At 39.2% G+C, this 16,174-nt stretch overlaps 1 protein-coding gene across 1 annotated transcript; it reads right to left on the bottom strand.

Annotated features, from left to right (window-relative positions):
• Positions 1-10: 10 nt before the first annotated feature.
• LOC124872142 (SWI/SNF-related matrix-associated actin-dependent regulator of chromatin subfamily B member 1-like) lies at positions 11-12,230 on the bottom strand. Its single transcript, XM_047371859.1, has 9 exons — positions 12,076-12,230; positions 10,885-10,996; positions 9,928-10,036; positions 9,252-9,389; positions 3,358-3,485; positions 3,114-3,280; positions 2,847-3,037; positions 2,636-2,767; positions 11-940 (listed from the first exon to the last, which is right to left on the bottom strand). Exons 1-9 carry the CDS (start codon positions 12,163-12,165, stop codon positions 901-903), a joined length of 1,107 nt encoding a protein of 368 aa, XP_047227815.1. The 5' UTR covers positions 12,166-12,230; the 3' UTR covers positions 11-900.
• Between the last annotated feature and the right edge of the window lie 3,944 nt (positions 12,231-16,174).

Consider the following 16,174-nt stretch of genomic DNA (forward strand, 5'->3'; position numbering starts at 1 on the left):
TCAGGAAATGTTTGTTTCATCTTTGTAAGAGATTTTTATTGTTTTTATATAAAAACAGTCACTATAAAGGTCAAACAAACTACAAAAGAAGTGACAAAATGAAAGTGATTCTCCAGGAAATGTGGCACATGAACATTATCTTCTCATTATGAAAGCATCTGCTGTTCCTCTCAGACCAATCAGCAGCTGCAGCACCATGAAAACAGAACCTCCTGCTCCAGAAACCAAACACAAGTCTGAATGCACCCTGACACCGTAAGGGTTCAGAACCAAATTAAATGCAGCCACAAGAACCAGGCTCATGAACAGCTCCTGCAACACGTTAAGCATGAACATTCAGGGTTTTTGCTGATCTGACATGAGATGCTGAGAGGTGAGAGCAGCTGGGAACTTTTTCAACACCAGTTCAGCTTGCTTGCACATAAACATCTAGTCCAGGGTCACAAAATACAGGATTTAGATCATCTGAATGTGCTGCAGGCTCCAACAGCGAGTAGGTGAAGTGTCCAGCATCCTGGCAGCGAAGCAGCTTAATGATGAACCTGAAGTTACCTGCTGATGTTCTGATCCAGACTCAGAGGTTAAACAGTTCTTACAGCTGGACCAGATTCGGCAGAGGACCTGAAGGATCCGGAGAAGAGCTGATGTCAGTGGCCATAAAGTCTTCTTCTAAACTGAAAAGTGGTGCCTGCAGAGAGCTGCACTGAGGATGGTGTGTATGGAAGAGAAATGGTTCTGAACAAACACTAAATGAGCTGCTACATGACTGACAAGCTGCAGAGGAACATCTGGATGTGTCTGCAGTCTTCAGCCAGTGAGGCTCATCCAGGCTCTCTGTTGACGCTGTAGAGTTGATCCATGGTAGAAAACACAGCCTGCTTCACCTGAAGCAGTTCCTTCCTACCAGGAGGGGGCAGTGTTGGCCAGTCGTCTCATTCGCCTGCAAACAAACAGGTTAGTTGACTTTATGGACCCTCAAAAACGGCTGAAAACGATGAAAAATCTGACATTTTTATGGATGGGCACAGTTTGTATTCACGAGACAAGCTGCTGCAAAAAATGAGCCTAAAGATCACAGAAGGTTGTCTGTTCTGTGGACACATCACCGGGTGAATCAGGAGCCTTTCTTCTCTGGCAGATAAATTCAGATTATCTGAAACTTTTCACCTTTTCAGCCACAAACATTACTGGATTTTATGTGACAGTCCAACAAAAAGCAGTAGGGAACTGTTACGTGGAAGAAAAACATTTGTGGTTTTCAACATTTATTACAAATAAAAATCCATAAAACATGACATGCGTTTGTCCTCAGCTACCCTGGGTCAGAACTTTGTAGAACCACCTTCCAGTATTCTGATGAAATGTTGTAACCATCCATTTAGGCTCCTCTGAATGTTTTCATTATCTGCATTTTTACCGTTTGTAACTTTCTTCTTGTTGTTTTCAAACAGTTTTCTCAGTGAGACAACCTGCATAAACCCTCGTCGTCGTCGTCTCCCATTTTATCCGAAACCGGGTCGCGGGGGCAGCAGACTCAGCAGAGACGCCCAGACGTCCCTCTCTCCAGACACCTCCTCCAGCTCCTCCAGGGGGAGCCCAAGGCGTTCCCAGGCCAGCCGAGAGACATAGTCCCTCCAGCGTGTCCTGGGCCGTCCCCTGGGCCTCCTCCCGGTGGGACGTGCCTGGAACACCTCCCGAGGAAGGCGTCCAGGAGGCATCCGGTATAGATGCCCGAGCCACCTCAACTGGCTCCTCTCGATGTGGAGGAGCAGCAGCTCTACTCCGAGCTCCTCACCCTATCTCTAAGGGAGTGCCCGGCCACCCTACGGAGGAAGCTCATTTCAGCCGCTTGTATCCAGGATCTCGTTCTTTCGGTCATGACCCAAAGTTCATGGCCATAGGTGAAGGTAGGAACGTAGACCGACCGGTAAATTGAGAACTTCGCTTTTCGGCTCAGCTCTCTCTTCACCACAACGGACCGGCACAGTGGCACAGACCTGCATAAATAATTTTCCATAAAATAGTAAATGGGAATGCTTTTCTTCACCAGGAACATGGAAGCTGTTACGAGGTGATGGGAAGATTGATGGAGTTAAATCCAGAACAATCCTGGAAGAAAACCTGTTAGAGCTGCAGAAGACCTGAGGCTGAGGTGGAGGTTCGCTGAGAACCCGTGTGGTAAAATTTACAGATACTGATGTTCACAGATGTTCTCCATCCAGTCTGCCTGAGCTTGAGATGTTTAACAAAGAAGAACGTAGAAATCTCTCCAATCAGCTGGAAACATACCACAACAGGTGCTTCTACAAAGTTCTGACTCAGGAGAGCTAAATATAAATATACTTGGGCTCAGCTTTGTGCTGGTCGGTCACACAAACCACCAGAACACAGCGAAGCTTGAGTTTGGATCCGGACAAAATGTGGAAATCGTAAAGGGTGTGAATACTTTTGCTTGACAGCATAGAGTTAAAACAATCTTGTGAATTTGGTCTCCTACTGGAAGACTCTCAGAAAACCTGCAGAACATCTGATCCAGGACTTCTTCTAAAAGATTAGAAGAAGTCCTGGATCAAAACTAATCAGCTGGAGCAGTTTCAGAGGAATAAACAAGTATATTCAGATCTGAAGGTCTGACCTGGTGTTTCTGTCTTGGTCTCGAATCTTCTTTTCCATCTCTGCATCTGTGAGGGTCTCCAGCAGGGGGCACCACTGGTCAGCATCTCCCGTGTTTCTGATGGCAATCTCCACAGTGGGGAGGGGGTTCTCACTGAGCAAAGAACACAGAACAGTCCAACTTAGCAGACAGAATCCAGTCAGCCTGTAGAAGCAGCGTTAGGAGGAGTTACCTGAAGGCGTAGGTCCTCTGGTGCCAGCTCAGCTGACCTCGGATGCTGTAAGCGATCGTAGTGACGAACTCTCCTCCCAGACCGAGCTCGGAGCACAGCTTCAGGGCGAATGACTCCGGGGAGTTCTCCTTCTCTGACATGTCCCACTCAAACTGGTCCACCAGAGAGATGTTCCCCACATGGATATTCAGCTGGACATTAGAGAAACAGACAGTATGATCTACAGGGTTCTGATGCTGCGTGCAGATCCGATGCTGCAGGACCCACCTTGATGATGACTCTCTGGTCCGCCTGTTCCTCCAGGATGCTGTCGGTGGGATAAGACTCGATCTGCTGCCGGATGGCTGAAGCCACGGCCGGGACGAACGTCAGAGGGTTAAGGTCCAGGTCGTCACACAGAATCTCTGCAAACATCTCAGGAGTCATCAGCTTCTCTGAGGAACAAGCAGGGAACATCAGAGGAGATCAAACAAGCAGAAGCGGATTCGGGTGCTGGAAACGTTTTATTTACCATTCATGTTCCAGGTGAAGGCGTCTCTCAGTTTCTGTCCATCGATCTCCATGTCCAGACGGATCGGAACCAGGGATTCCACCTGAGCGGCGTTTTCATGGATCACTGCAGGGTCGTGATCATCAAAGCTGAGACACACGAACCCAGTTTGATTATTTTCAGGGAACATTAAAATTCTTCTGGTCCAGCTGAGACACAAACTAACCTCTGACCCGGAAATATACGGCATCAGAAAGCTGAAGTAAACTGGTGTCACACAGAACCAGAACCTTCTGAGATCACATCTGCATCAGTGAATTTATGGTTCAGATGTTCTACACAGACTTGCTCCTTTCAGTCGTTCCTCTGAAGACAGTTTGCAGAAAGCATCAATATTATAATATTTCAGTTTTAACTCATTTTTATGAGTAGTTATTAATTTAGTTATATATATAATGTGCAGTATCACAATATAATACTACTCTATATAATGTGCAGTATCACAATATAATACTACTCTATATAATGTGCAGTATCACAATATAATACTACTCTATATAATGTGCAGTATCACAATATAATACTACACTATATAATGTGCAGTATCACAATATAATACTACTCTATATAATGTGCAGTATCACAATATAATACTACTCTATATAATGTGCAGTATCACAATATAATACTACTCTATATAATGTGCAGTATCACAATATAATACTACTCTATATAATGTGCAGTATCACAGTATAATACTACTCTATATAATGTGCAGTATCACAATATAATACTACTCTATATAATGTGCAGTATCACAATATAATACTACTCTATATAATGTGCAGTATCACAATATAATACTACTCTATATAATGTGCAGTATCACAATATAATACTACACTATATAATGTGCAGTATCACAATATAATACTACTCTATATAATGTGCAGTATCACAATATAATACTACACTATATAATGTGCAGTATCACAGTATAATACTACTCTATATAATGTGCAGTATCACAATATAATACTACACTATATGATGTGCAGTATCACAATATAATACTACACTATATAATGTGCAGTATCACAATATAATACTACACTATATAATGTGCAGTATCACAGTATAATACTACTCTATATAATGTGCAGTATCACAATATAATACTACACTATATAATGTGCAGTATCACAGTATAATACTACTCTATATAATGTGCAGTATCACAATATAATACTACTCTATATAATGTGCAGTATCACAATATAATACTACTCTATATAATGTGCAGTATCACAATATAATACTACTCTATATAATGTGCAGTATCACAATATAATACTACACTATATAATGTGCAGTATCACAGTATAATACTACTCTATATAATGTGCAGTATCACAATATAATACTACTCTATATAATGTGCAGTATCACAATATAATACTACTCTATATAATGTGCAGTATCACAATATAATACTACTCTATATGATGTGCAGTATCACAATATAATACTACTCTATATAATGTGCAGTATCACAGTATAATACTACTCTATATAATGTGCAGTATCACAATATAATACTACTCTATATAATGTGCAGTATCACAATATAATACTACTCTATATAATGTGCAGTATCACAATATAATACTACTCTATATAATGTGCAGTATCACAATATAATACTACTCTATATAATGTGCAGTATCACAATATAATACTACTCTATATAATGTGCAGTATCACAGTATAATACTACTCTATATAATGTGCAGTATCACAGTATAATACTACTCTATATAATGTGCAGTATCACAGTATAATACTACTCTATATAATGTGCAGTATCACAGTATAATACTACACTATATAATGTGCAGTATCACAATATAATACTACTCTATATAATGTGCAGTATCACAGTATAATACTACTCTATATAATGTGCAGTATCACAGTATAATACTACTCTATATAATGTGCAGTATCACAGTATAATACTACACTATATAATGTGCAGTATCACAATATAATACTACTCTATATAATGTGCAGTATCACAATATAATACTACACTATATAATGTGCAGTATCATAATATAATACTACACTATATAATGTGCAGTATCACAATATAATACTACTCTATATAATGTGCAGTATCACAATATAATACTACACTATATAATGTGCAGTATCACAATATAATACTACTCTATATAATGTGCAGTATCACAATATAATACTACACTATATAATGTGCAGTATCACAATATAATACTACTCTATATAATGTGCAGTATCACAATATAATACTACTCTATATAATGTGCAGTATCACAATATAATACTACTCTATATAATGTGCAGTATCACAATATAATACTACACTATATAATGTGCAGTATCACAATATAATACTACTCTATATAATGTGCAGTATCACAATATAATACTACACTATATAATGTGCAGTATCACAATATAATACTACTCTATATAATGTGCAGTATCACAATATAATACTACACTATATAATGTGCAGTATCACAATATAATACTACACTATATAATGTGCAGTATCACAGTATAATACTACACTATATAATGTGCAGTATCACAATATAATACTACTCTATATAATGTGCAGTATCACAATATAATACTACACTATATAATGTGCAGTATCACAGTATAATACTACTCTATATAATGTGCAGTATCACAGTATAATACTACTCTATATAATGTGCAGTATCACAATATAATACTACACTATATAATGTGCAGTATCACAATATAATACTACTCTATATAATGTGCAGTATCACAATATAATACTACACTATATAATGTGCAGTATCACAGTATAATACTACTCTATATAATGTGCAGTATCACAGTATAATACTACTCTATATAATGTGCAGTATCACAGTATAATACTACTCTATATAATGTGCAGTATCACAGTATAATACTACACTATATAATGTGCAGTATCACAATATAATACTACTCTATATAATGTGCAGTATCACAGTATAATACTACTCTATATAATGTGCAGTATCACAATATAATACTACTCTATATAATGTGCAGGATCACAATATAATACTACACTATATGATGTGCAGTATTACAATATAATACTACTCTATATAATGTGCAGTATCACAATATAATACTACTCTATATAATGTGCAGTATCACAATATAATACTACACTATATAATGTGCAGTATCACAATATAATACTACTCTATATAATGTGCAGTATCACAATATAATACTACACTATATAATGTGCAGTATCACAATATAATACTACTCTATATAATGTGCAGTATCACAATATAATACTACACTATATAATGTGCAGTATCACAATATAATACTACACTATATAATGTGCAGTATCACAATATAATACTACTCTATATAATGTGCAGTATCACAATATAATACTACACTATATAATGTGCAGTATCACAATATAATACTACTCTATATGATGTGCAGTATCACAATATAATACTACTCTATATAATGTGCAGTATCACAATATAATACTACTCTATATAATGTGCAGTATCACAATATAATACTACTCTATATAATGTGCAGTATCACAATATAATACTACTCTATATAATGTGCAGTATCACAATATAATACTACACTATATAATGTGCAGTATCACAATATAATACTACTCTATATAATGTGCAGTATCACAATATAATACTACACTATATAATGTGCAGTATCACAATATAATACTACTCTATATAATGTGCAGTATCACAATATAATACTACACTATATAATGTGCAGTATCACAATATAATACTACACTATATAATGTGCAGTATCACAGTATAATACTACACTATATAATGTGCAGTATCACAATATAATACTACTCTATATAATGTGCAGTATCACAATATAATACTACACTATATAATGTGCAGTATCACAGTATAATACTACTCTATATAATGTGCAGTATCACAGTATAATACTACTCTATATAATGTGCAGTATCACAATATAATACTACACTATATAATGTGCAGTATCACAATATAATACTACTCTATATAATGTGCAGTATCACAATATAATACTACACTATATAATGTGCAGTATCACAGTATAATACTACTCTATATAATGTGCAGTATCACAGTATAATACTACTCTATATAATGTGCAGTATCACAGTATAATACTACTCTATATAATGTGCAGTATCACAGTATAATACTACACTATATAATGTGCAGTATCACAATATAATACTACTCTATATAATGTGCAGTATCACAGTATAATACTACTCTATATAATGTGCAGTATCACAATATAATACTACTCTATATAATGTGCAGGATCACAATATAATACTACACTATATGATGTGCAGTATTACAATATAATACTACTCTATATAATGTGCAGTATCACAATATAATACTACTCTATATAATGTGCAGTATCACAATATAATACTACACTATATAATGTGCAGTATCACAATATAATACTACTCTATATAATGTGCAGTATCACAATATAATACTACACTATATAATGTGCAGTATCACAATATAATACTACTCTATATAATGTGCAGTATCACAATATAATACTACACTATATAATGTGCAGTATCACAATATAATACTACACTATATAATGTGCAGTATCACAATATAATACTACACTATATAATGTGCAGTATCACAATATAATACTACTCTATATAATGTGCAGTATCACAATATAATACTACTCTATATAATGTGCAGTATCACAATATTACAGCTGATGTAAACTGCTCATGTGGAGGAATCCATTTCACATCAGTTCACAAGGCGTATAAATAAATTGATAAACATGAAAAGAATTGTATTATATCTATAATTTCAGTTTGTTTTAGTCCGTTTAATAAACGCACCACACAGTTCCAGTTAGTTATAGTTTCTCCTTTTAATTACAGTTTTTATTTACATCAGTTTTTGTGTTCGTTTTAGTGAACTATAACAATCCTGCAAAGGATGAAACTAATCTGACTGCTGTAAAAGTACCAGTCAGGAGCAGGAATCTCCCAAAACCAGAAGGTCTGAAGGACCTAACTAGAACTTCTACGCCACACAATGCCTACACTGAAACATGGTGGTGGCAGCATCATCCTGTGGGGTTATTCTTTATCAGACGGAACATGTGAAGGTGGATGAAATCAAGAGTGGTTCCAGTCAGTTCTGGTCCAAATCCTTCGGGTCTAGTAATCTGAGCATCCATTGAGGTCCACCAAGAAGGACTTCAGAGGAAAATTAGATTCTTAGAATCAGAGTCCAGAACCAAATCTGACAGAAAATCAGATTTTGGAGATGCTGTGGACAACTGATGTTCCCACATTCTGGGAGGAACGAAGTCAACATGTGGCCTGATGGACCAAACAAGACCGAATGCTTCAACTGGATCCAACCAAAGGTTCTTTTAAAAAGGTGTGGACTTCTGCAACCAGATGACTGAACGTTTGTAATTTCCAGTTGAACTGTGAACACGAGGTTCTGAGATGTTCTGCTGTAGAGACAGTCTTCCTGCCGTTTCACTTAAATCTGGTTTTATTCGTTGGATTTAAAAAGTTATCCCTCCCATTAAAGCTACCAGTACAATGTGATCCAGAAGAGAAGTTCTGCAGAATTTCGCCCTTTTTAAAGGACAAACATACAATTCTGTTCAATTTTTCTTTATTTCTGGAGTTTTATTTGCTGATTAAAATAAAGTTTGTGGTGTTTCTTATTAATCTTTAAAGATTTTTAAAATAAAATACCTGATAAGATAAGAACATCGTTATAACAGGAAGGAGAAAGGATTCCCACCACAGAGGGAACGTCCTCTTCTTATCCCGGCCGATTCTGTTTCTGTTGATGGAGGTGGACGAAGGAACGGCGTCCAGATGATGGGAGCTGTTGGGTAAGGTGGGAACCCACTGGCTGCTGCGCTTTGCCTTCTGCTCCCTTCAATAAAACAAACATGATGAGGATCGATCTGCTTCCTGTTAGGAAATGAATCCGTTTTTAGGAAAAATACAGTAAATCTAGTTCATTGCAGCTCGATGATGCAGGAAAACTGCTGAACAGCATCAAACCTTTAATATTGGACCACACAGGAAGATTCTGGGCTTTATGTGAACACCAAATTATTCTCTTTATGTCCCGATGAGTGAAAACTTTCCTGATGTCAACAACTTCTCTGAGCCAAATAAATAATTAACCGCCAACTCAAACATGATCATTAGAACTAAGAATTAAGCTACAACTTTATTTTGCAGCTTTTTTAGCCCATTTCTCTGTTTACTGTGAGCTTGAGGTGTTTCTGTGAAGAACCTTTTGGTTTTTACCTGTAAAAATTGTTATTTTAATAATTCTCATTAAACACACTGAGTGACTCTGTATGGAGCATCTGGATCATTATAAAACAGCCTGTGGTCACCGGCAACAAACACCATCACAGCTACATCCAACAGCGACCCAGTGGGAAACCCGACCCAGTTACCTGAGGTAAGCTGGAGGCTCCGTGCTGATGGACACCGCCTTGTACTTCTCATCATTCCCATCAAAGATCTCCTCACACTCTGAAGCTTTTAGCAGCGTCACACTGGTGGCTGTTGGCAGGAAAAACCACAGGTTGTTTAGCAGCTTTAAAACTAGCTCTGGATCATTTACAGCTACTGAAATGTTTCGGTCTCATTTCCTCGAGGAAAGCAGAGTTCAGGCTGAAACTGAAGTTTCTGATTGTTATTATTGCTGAAAACCTGCAGCTCAGATGATTCTTCTTCATGCAGCAAATCTCTTCTCTTCTTATACGTCTCAGAAGCACAAGAGCGACAGGAAATAAGTAAAAACTAACTGCAGCGTCAATCTAAGTTAAATCTCCAAACTGCTGCGGATCAATTAACTGATTCCTTTATGGAAACAATATGACTTATCATTTACAATCAAATGAGAGCGCGGCTCAGCTAGTAAACAACAACACTCCAATGATTGTTTCAGTCAGAAACCCAAACATGTACATTTTATCCTGATTATGACCAGAATTAACCACGTTAAACTCTCACAGTATTTTGGTATCACCTCCCCACAGATGGTTCATTACCTTCATCCTCCATGTTCACATCCACACACTTCCATTATCATCTAACACTTTGATAAGTTTAAGAACAATAATCTGAAAAGACGCCTGTTTTAGGCTGGAACCTTCATGTGTTCAGCACACCTTAGTGTGTTTCAGAAAAGGACAACCGCTACACCTCTGATCCACCTAGAAAGGTTGTTTGCTGGTTCCAGGATGCTCTTTTGACCTATGTAAGCAGACACTGTCGTAGGACATCGCTGCCTGGACTGTTGTGTTCTGATCCATGAAGTTCATTTGTTTCTCAATTTATCTCTGAGCTGACTTCTAGAAACCACAAAGGTTTAAACTCTTAAAACTTCTGGTGAAGGAAAGCATCACCGTGTGATGAAGCCATGATCTTCTTCCTCTCCTCCACTGAGGCCAACCTCCTCCATAATGAGGGATATCTTTTATAGAGGGAACCTCTGAACATCCGCAGGTAGTTTCCAACCTGGACAGAAAGAAAAACACAAAAAATGTTCAAGATCTGAATAAATCGGAGCACACCAAGCACCAAATACACGACTGAAACTAGAGAAGATCCGTGGAACCATGACTGGAAACAAATAAACCCTCCATGTTTAGAGAAACTAGAACTTAGTTAGACTCCAATATTTTAGTTTAAAGGAAAACATCCAGAATGAATAAATGAAGCATTAAACTGGGAAACGGCTCACTGATCACATCTGGACTCGTTTTCCACATTCACTGGGATTTTCTTTATTCCAAATCATTTTCCCAACCGGTCAACAGAAACTGTTTTGTATCTGGTTTAATGTTCAGCTAAAAAAATCAATCAGCCTTTATTTATAGAGCACAGGTCCATAAATTAAAAGAAAGCAAAAAAAAAAAAAAATATATATATATATATAGAAACACCTAGATTTAAACAGAGAGAAAGAAAAGATCAGCTAAAAATAGTCACATAAAATAATAATTCAAAACAGCCTGATATTTCTGCTCTACTGGAATTAAAAGCCAAATTGAAAAGAAATGTTTAAATGGATTTAAATGGAAATAAGTGAGTTAGTCTGCTGTTGTACAGGGTCCGCAAAACGTGTTTTTACAGCTTATTTCATCCAGAAGACAGAAATCTGATGATTGGTTCCATTTCACACATGAAACCTTCCCATTTATTAAAATACTGTAAAATTAGCGATGTTGACCATAATGTGTGCCGAGTCTCTTATAAACTATTTAGAGTTAAATCCAGCTTCCAAACAGCTGCTCAAAACTAAGAATTAAACTCCGTTAAATGTCCGTCCATATAAAGAGCTGCAGCGGTAAAAACGGAAATTCGTTTGGTTTCTATACGTCCTCTGAAGCTGTTCGGTTGGACCTAATGAAGTTCGGCACTTCGTTTTATTTCTAATATAATTATTTTTGGGCAGGCTCACACTGAATCCAGAACAAATGTCTTTGTTTACAGCTGCGTTAGCATGCTAACGCTAGCTAGCAGCGGGAAGGAGACCTCAGACTGGTTTTACTGGGAAATAAACGTTTAGTTCCAGTGACTCCAGACGGACATACCTCTGATCCCACCATGTAAAAGTCTCCATCTTCTTCCAGCTGGAATTTAACTGGTTTTTGGCCAAACGTCTTGCTCAGAGCTAGCTGCATCTTTGCTACACCGAAGCTAACAAGCTAAGCCTGCTTTAGACGCGTTTAAAACCTCTGGGAAAAGTGGGAAATTACACTTTTCTCATTTAAGACAAAATAAGTCACAGGGATGCTGTTTAACTTTTTTTAAACTCATAAAATAATATGAGAAATCTCTACTTGTATATGCGCATGTCTGTTATAAAAAGTTAAATACAGTTTGATAATTTAGCAGGAAACAAGCATGAAACTGAACATGCCTAATGCTTGATGGTCATGTCTTTTCATACAGTTTGAACCTGTTTCTTCAATGCAAATACAATATGGATGATTGGATTCCTCCAGTCCTACATTTTAGAGAATATTTTATCCAAGTTGTTTAATAATTATTAATTATTTACTCAGTTTTTCTGATGTTACTGACATGGATGGAGTTAAAGGAACCCGTTTCTCATTCTAGATGTTACAACTCGAGAGTAAATCTGGGTACAACAACCTTTTGAAGCATCCTGCAGGTTGGTTTGTGGTAGGTATGCACTCGTTTGAGTGGCCCAGATTGCTGGATGATTTTCCACCTTGAGCCACTGTGGAACATAATTAGAAACAAAGAAAAAGAGTAACACTGAACACAGAGCTGGCCCTTCCCAATATGGCGCCCCATCCATCAGTGATTTACATACGCTTACAAAAGAAACCAAATAACACTGTTTTTACCACTGTCTTTAATTCATAATATAACACGTCACCAAATTTATATGCTTAACAAATAAAAAACACAAGTGTATAGAAAACTTTGTACAAAAAGGCCATGTTATCGACCTCTAGTGGTGCCTTTTATTACTGCATCCACTAGAGTGATAAACTATTCCTACTCAACCTCCTCTCCTGCTAAACCTGGACTTTCCTAGGCTTTCTGAAGTAATATTTACATTTGAATCTGTTAGGTTTTCCATTTTAAGAGTTAATAGTGATGACTTGTATTAATATAATTATATTTAAGGTGATTTGTTTTCTCATGAAGGTGTCAGAGTGGGACTGAGGACATTATTGGGCGGTGGAAGAAGTCCTTCGAGGATCTCCTCAATCCTGCCATCACGCATTCCCTGGTGGAAACAGAGGCTGGGGACTCGGGTTTGGACTCTTTCATCACCCAGGCTGAAGTCACCGAGGTGGTTAAAAAGCTCCGCGGTGGCAGGGCTTCGGGGGTGGATGAGATCCGCCCTGAGTACCTCAAGTCTGTGGATGTTGTAGGGCTGTCATGGTTGACACGTCTCTTCAACATTGTGTGGCGGTCGGGGACAGTGCCTCTGGACTGGCAGACTGGGGTGGTGGTCCCCCTTTATAAGAAGGGGGACTGGAGGGTGTGTTCCAACTACAGGGGGATCACACTCCTCAGCCTCCCTGGTAAGGCCTACGCCAGGGTATTGGAGAGGAGAGTCCGACCGATAGTCGAACCTCGGCTTCAGGAGGAACAGTGTGGTTTTCGTCACGGCCGTGGAACACTGGACCAGCTCTATACCCTCTACAGGGTACTCGAGGGTTCATGGGAGTTTGCCCAACCGGTTCACATGTGTTTTGTGGACCTGGAGAAAGCATTCGACTGTGTCCCTCGTGATGCCCTGTGGGGGGAGCTCCAGGAGTATGGAATCGGGGGCCCTTTATTAGGGGCCATCCGGTCTCTCAACAAGTGGAGCAGGAGTTTGGTTCACATTGCCGGCACTAAGTCGGACCTGTTCCCGGTGCATGTTGGACTCCAGCAGGGCTGCCCTTTGTCACCGGTCCTGTTCATAGCTTTTATGGACAGGATTTCTAGACGCAGCTAAGGGCCGGAGGGGGTCTGGTTTGGGGACCAGTGGATTTCGTCTCTTCTTTTTGCAGATGACGTGGTCCTGCTGGCCCCCTCTAGCCAAGACCTACAGCATGCGCTGGGGCTGTTCGCAGCCGAGTGTGAAGCTGCTGGGATGAAGATCAGCTCCTCCAAGTCAGAGGCCATGGTACTCGACCGGAAAAGGGTGGCTTGTCCTCTTCAGGTTGGAGGGGAGTTCCTGCCTCAAGTGGAGGAGTTTAAGTATCTCGGGGTCTTGTTCACGAGTGAGGGAACAATGGAGCGGGAGATCGACAGACGGATCGGTGCGGCTGCCACAGTAATGGGGGCGCTGTGCCGGTCCGTTGTGGTGAAGAGAGAGCTGAGCCGAAAAGCAAAGCTCTCAATTTACTGGTCGGTCTACGTTCCTACCCTCACCTATGGCCATGAACTTTGGGTCATGACCGAAAGAACGAGATCCCGGATACAAGCGGCTGAAATGAGCTTCCTCCGTAGGGTGGCCGGGCACTCCCTTAGAGATAGGGTGAGGAGCTCGGCCATCTGGGAGGGGCTCGGAGTAGAGCTGCTGCTCCTCCACATCGAGAGGAGCCAGTTGAGGTGGCTCGGGCATCTATACCGGATGCCTCCTGGACGCCTTCCTCGGGAGGTGTTCCAGGCACGTCCCACCGGGAGGAGGCCCAGGGGACGGCCCAGGACACGCTGGAGGGACTATGTCTCTCGGCTGGCCTGGGAACGCCTTGGGCTCCCCCTAGAGGAGCTGGAGGAGGTGTCTGGGGAGAGGGACGTCTGGGCGTCTCTGCTGAGTCTGCTGCCCCCGTGACTCAGTCCCGGATGACGTGGAAGACGACGAGTACGAGTAATTTATTTCCAGAATTTGTGGCGGCCCCTGGAGGCCCTTAGCATTTGCCTGTATTGTCTAATGGGCTCGCTGGCTCTGGCTGAACATGCTGTAGGCTTAAAGAAAAAAATAAATCAAAACTTTGCAGAAACGTCACATTTAAAACTTGATAAAAATATCATGTGGTTGAACTGTACAATGCAAGAAAAAATGAATCCTAACCAAATGTCTACAGGTTGAGGCAGCTTGATTCTGACTGTTTCCCATTAAGTCAGCACACAGCTGGTTAATTCTCAGCAGCCTCCCAGGAAAGGAGTCGTCATGAGGGCCTGGTCAGCCAATCAGATGCTGGCTGACTCTAGGAAACGTGGCCACACTGTGCTAGTTAGCCAACCCCATTCTTTAAAATTTTAAACAGAATAAAATAAGTATATGTAGATTAAACTATCTTCTGGCTGGAGCTGATTTACATTAAATGTTTCCAACATAGAATCATTTTAAATAAAAACACATGCTTAGATTTAAGAATTTAACACATAAATTAATAATAAAAGTTAACTGATTATTTTATAGATTCTCTGACATGCATTTACAGGCATTCAAGCAACACTTCTGCTGAACCTAATAACTTCAGGGTCATACTAAAGTTCATGCTTCCCATTCTCAGGCTGCCATAGGTCCAACAAGGACATTTCTATGGTATTTGCAAGCTTCCTGTACAATCTTGAAAAATCTGGAAAGGCTGAAAATGGATTCCAGTATTTGTAAAAAACAAGAATGTGGAAAATATTTGTGTTGAAATTGAATTTAAATCCTACCTTCTTTGTGACCTTTCTGCCGACCTTGTCTCCTTCTATGGTCGTTTAAGTTTTATTTTGTTCTTCCTTCCTTCATTTACGTCCTCTGTATTCCTTTTTTTCCTTTCTTCATTTCTTCCTGACATTCTTTCCAAGAATCATTTCCATCTTTCCTTGTGTTCTGCATTCCTTACTTCCTTTTTGCTTTGTTTCCTTCTTCTTTCCTCTCCTTAATCCTTGACCTTCTTTCTGTGTTCTACTTCCTGCCACCATTCCTTTTTACGTGTCCTTTATTTCTTTCCTTGGGTCCTACATTTCTTTATCATGTCTTTCTTATTTCCATCCCTTCCTTTCCCCCACCTTTACATCCTCCTTTCCTTCTCGGCTTTATTTGACACCGCCTGTAGATCCAAACGGACTGAGATGTCTGGGACTTTGACATGAAAGATGGGAAGGAACTCTGTACTTGAAGGAAAGCCGTTCCTGAAGGTGAAAGGTCGGATCTGGTGCGTCAGTTAAAAGTGGGTTCATGTGAAAATCCAAATGAAACCAAAGAGATGAAACCAAAGC

This window comes from Girardinichthys multiradiatus, chromosome 8 (assembly GCF_021462225.1).
Source record: "Girardinichthys multiradiatus isolate DD_20200921_A chromosome 8, DD_fGirMul_XY1, whole genome shotgun sequence".
NCBI lineage: Eukaryota > Metazoa > Chordata > Actinopteri > Cyprinodontiformes > Goodeidae > Girardinichthys > Girardinichthys multiradiatus.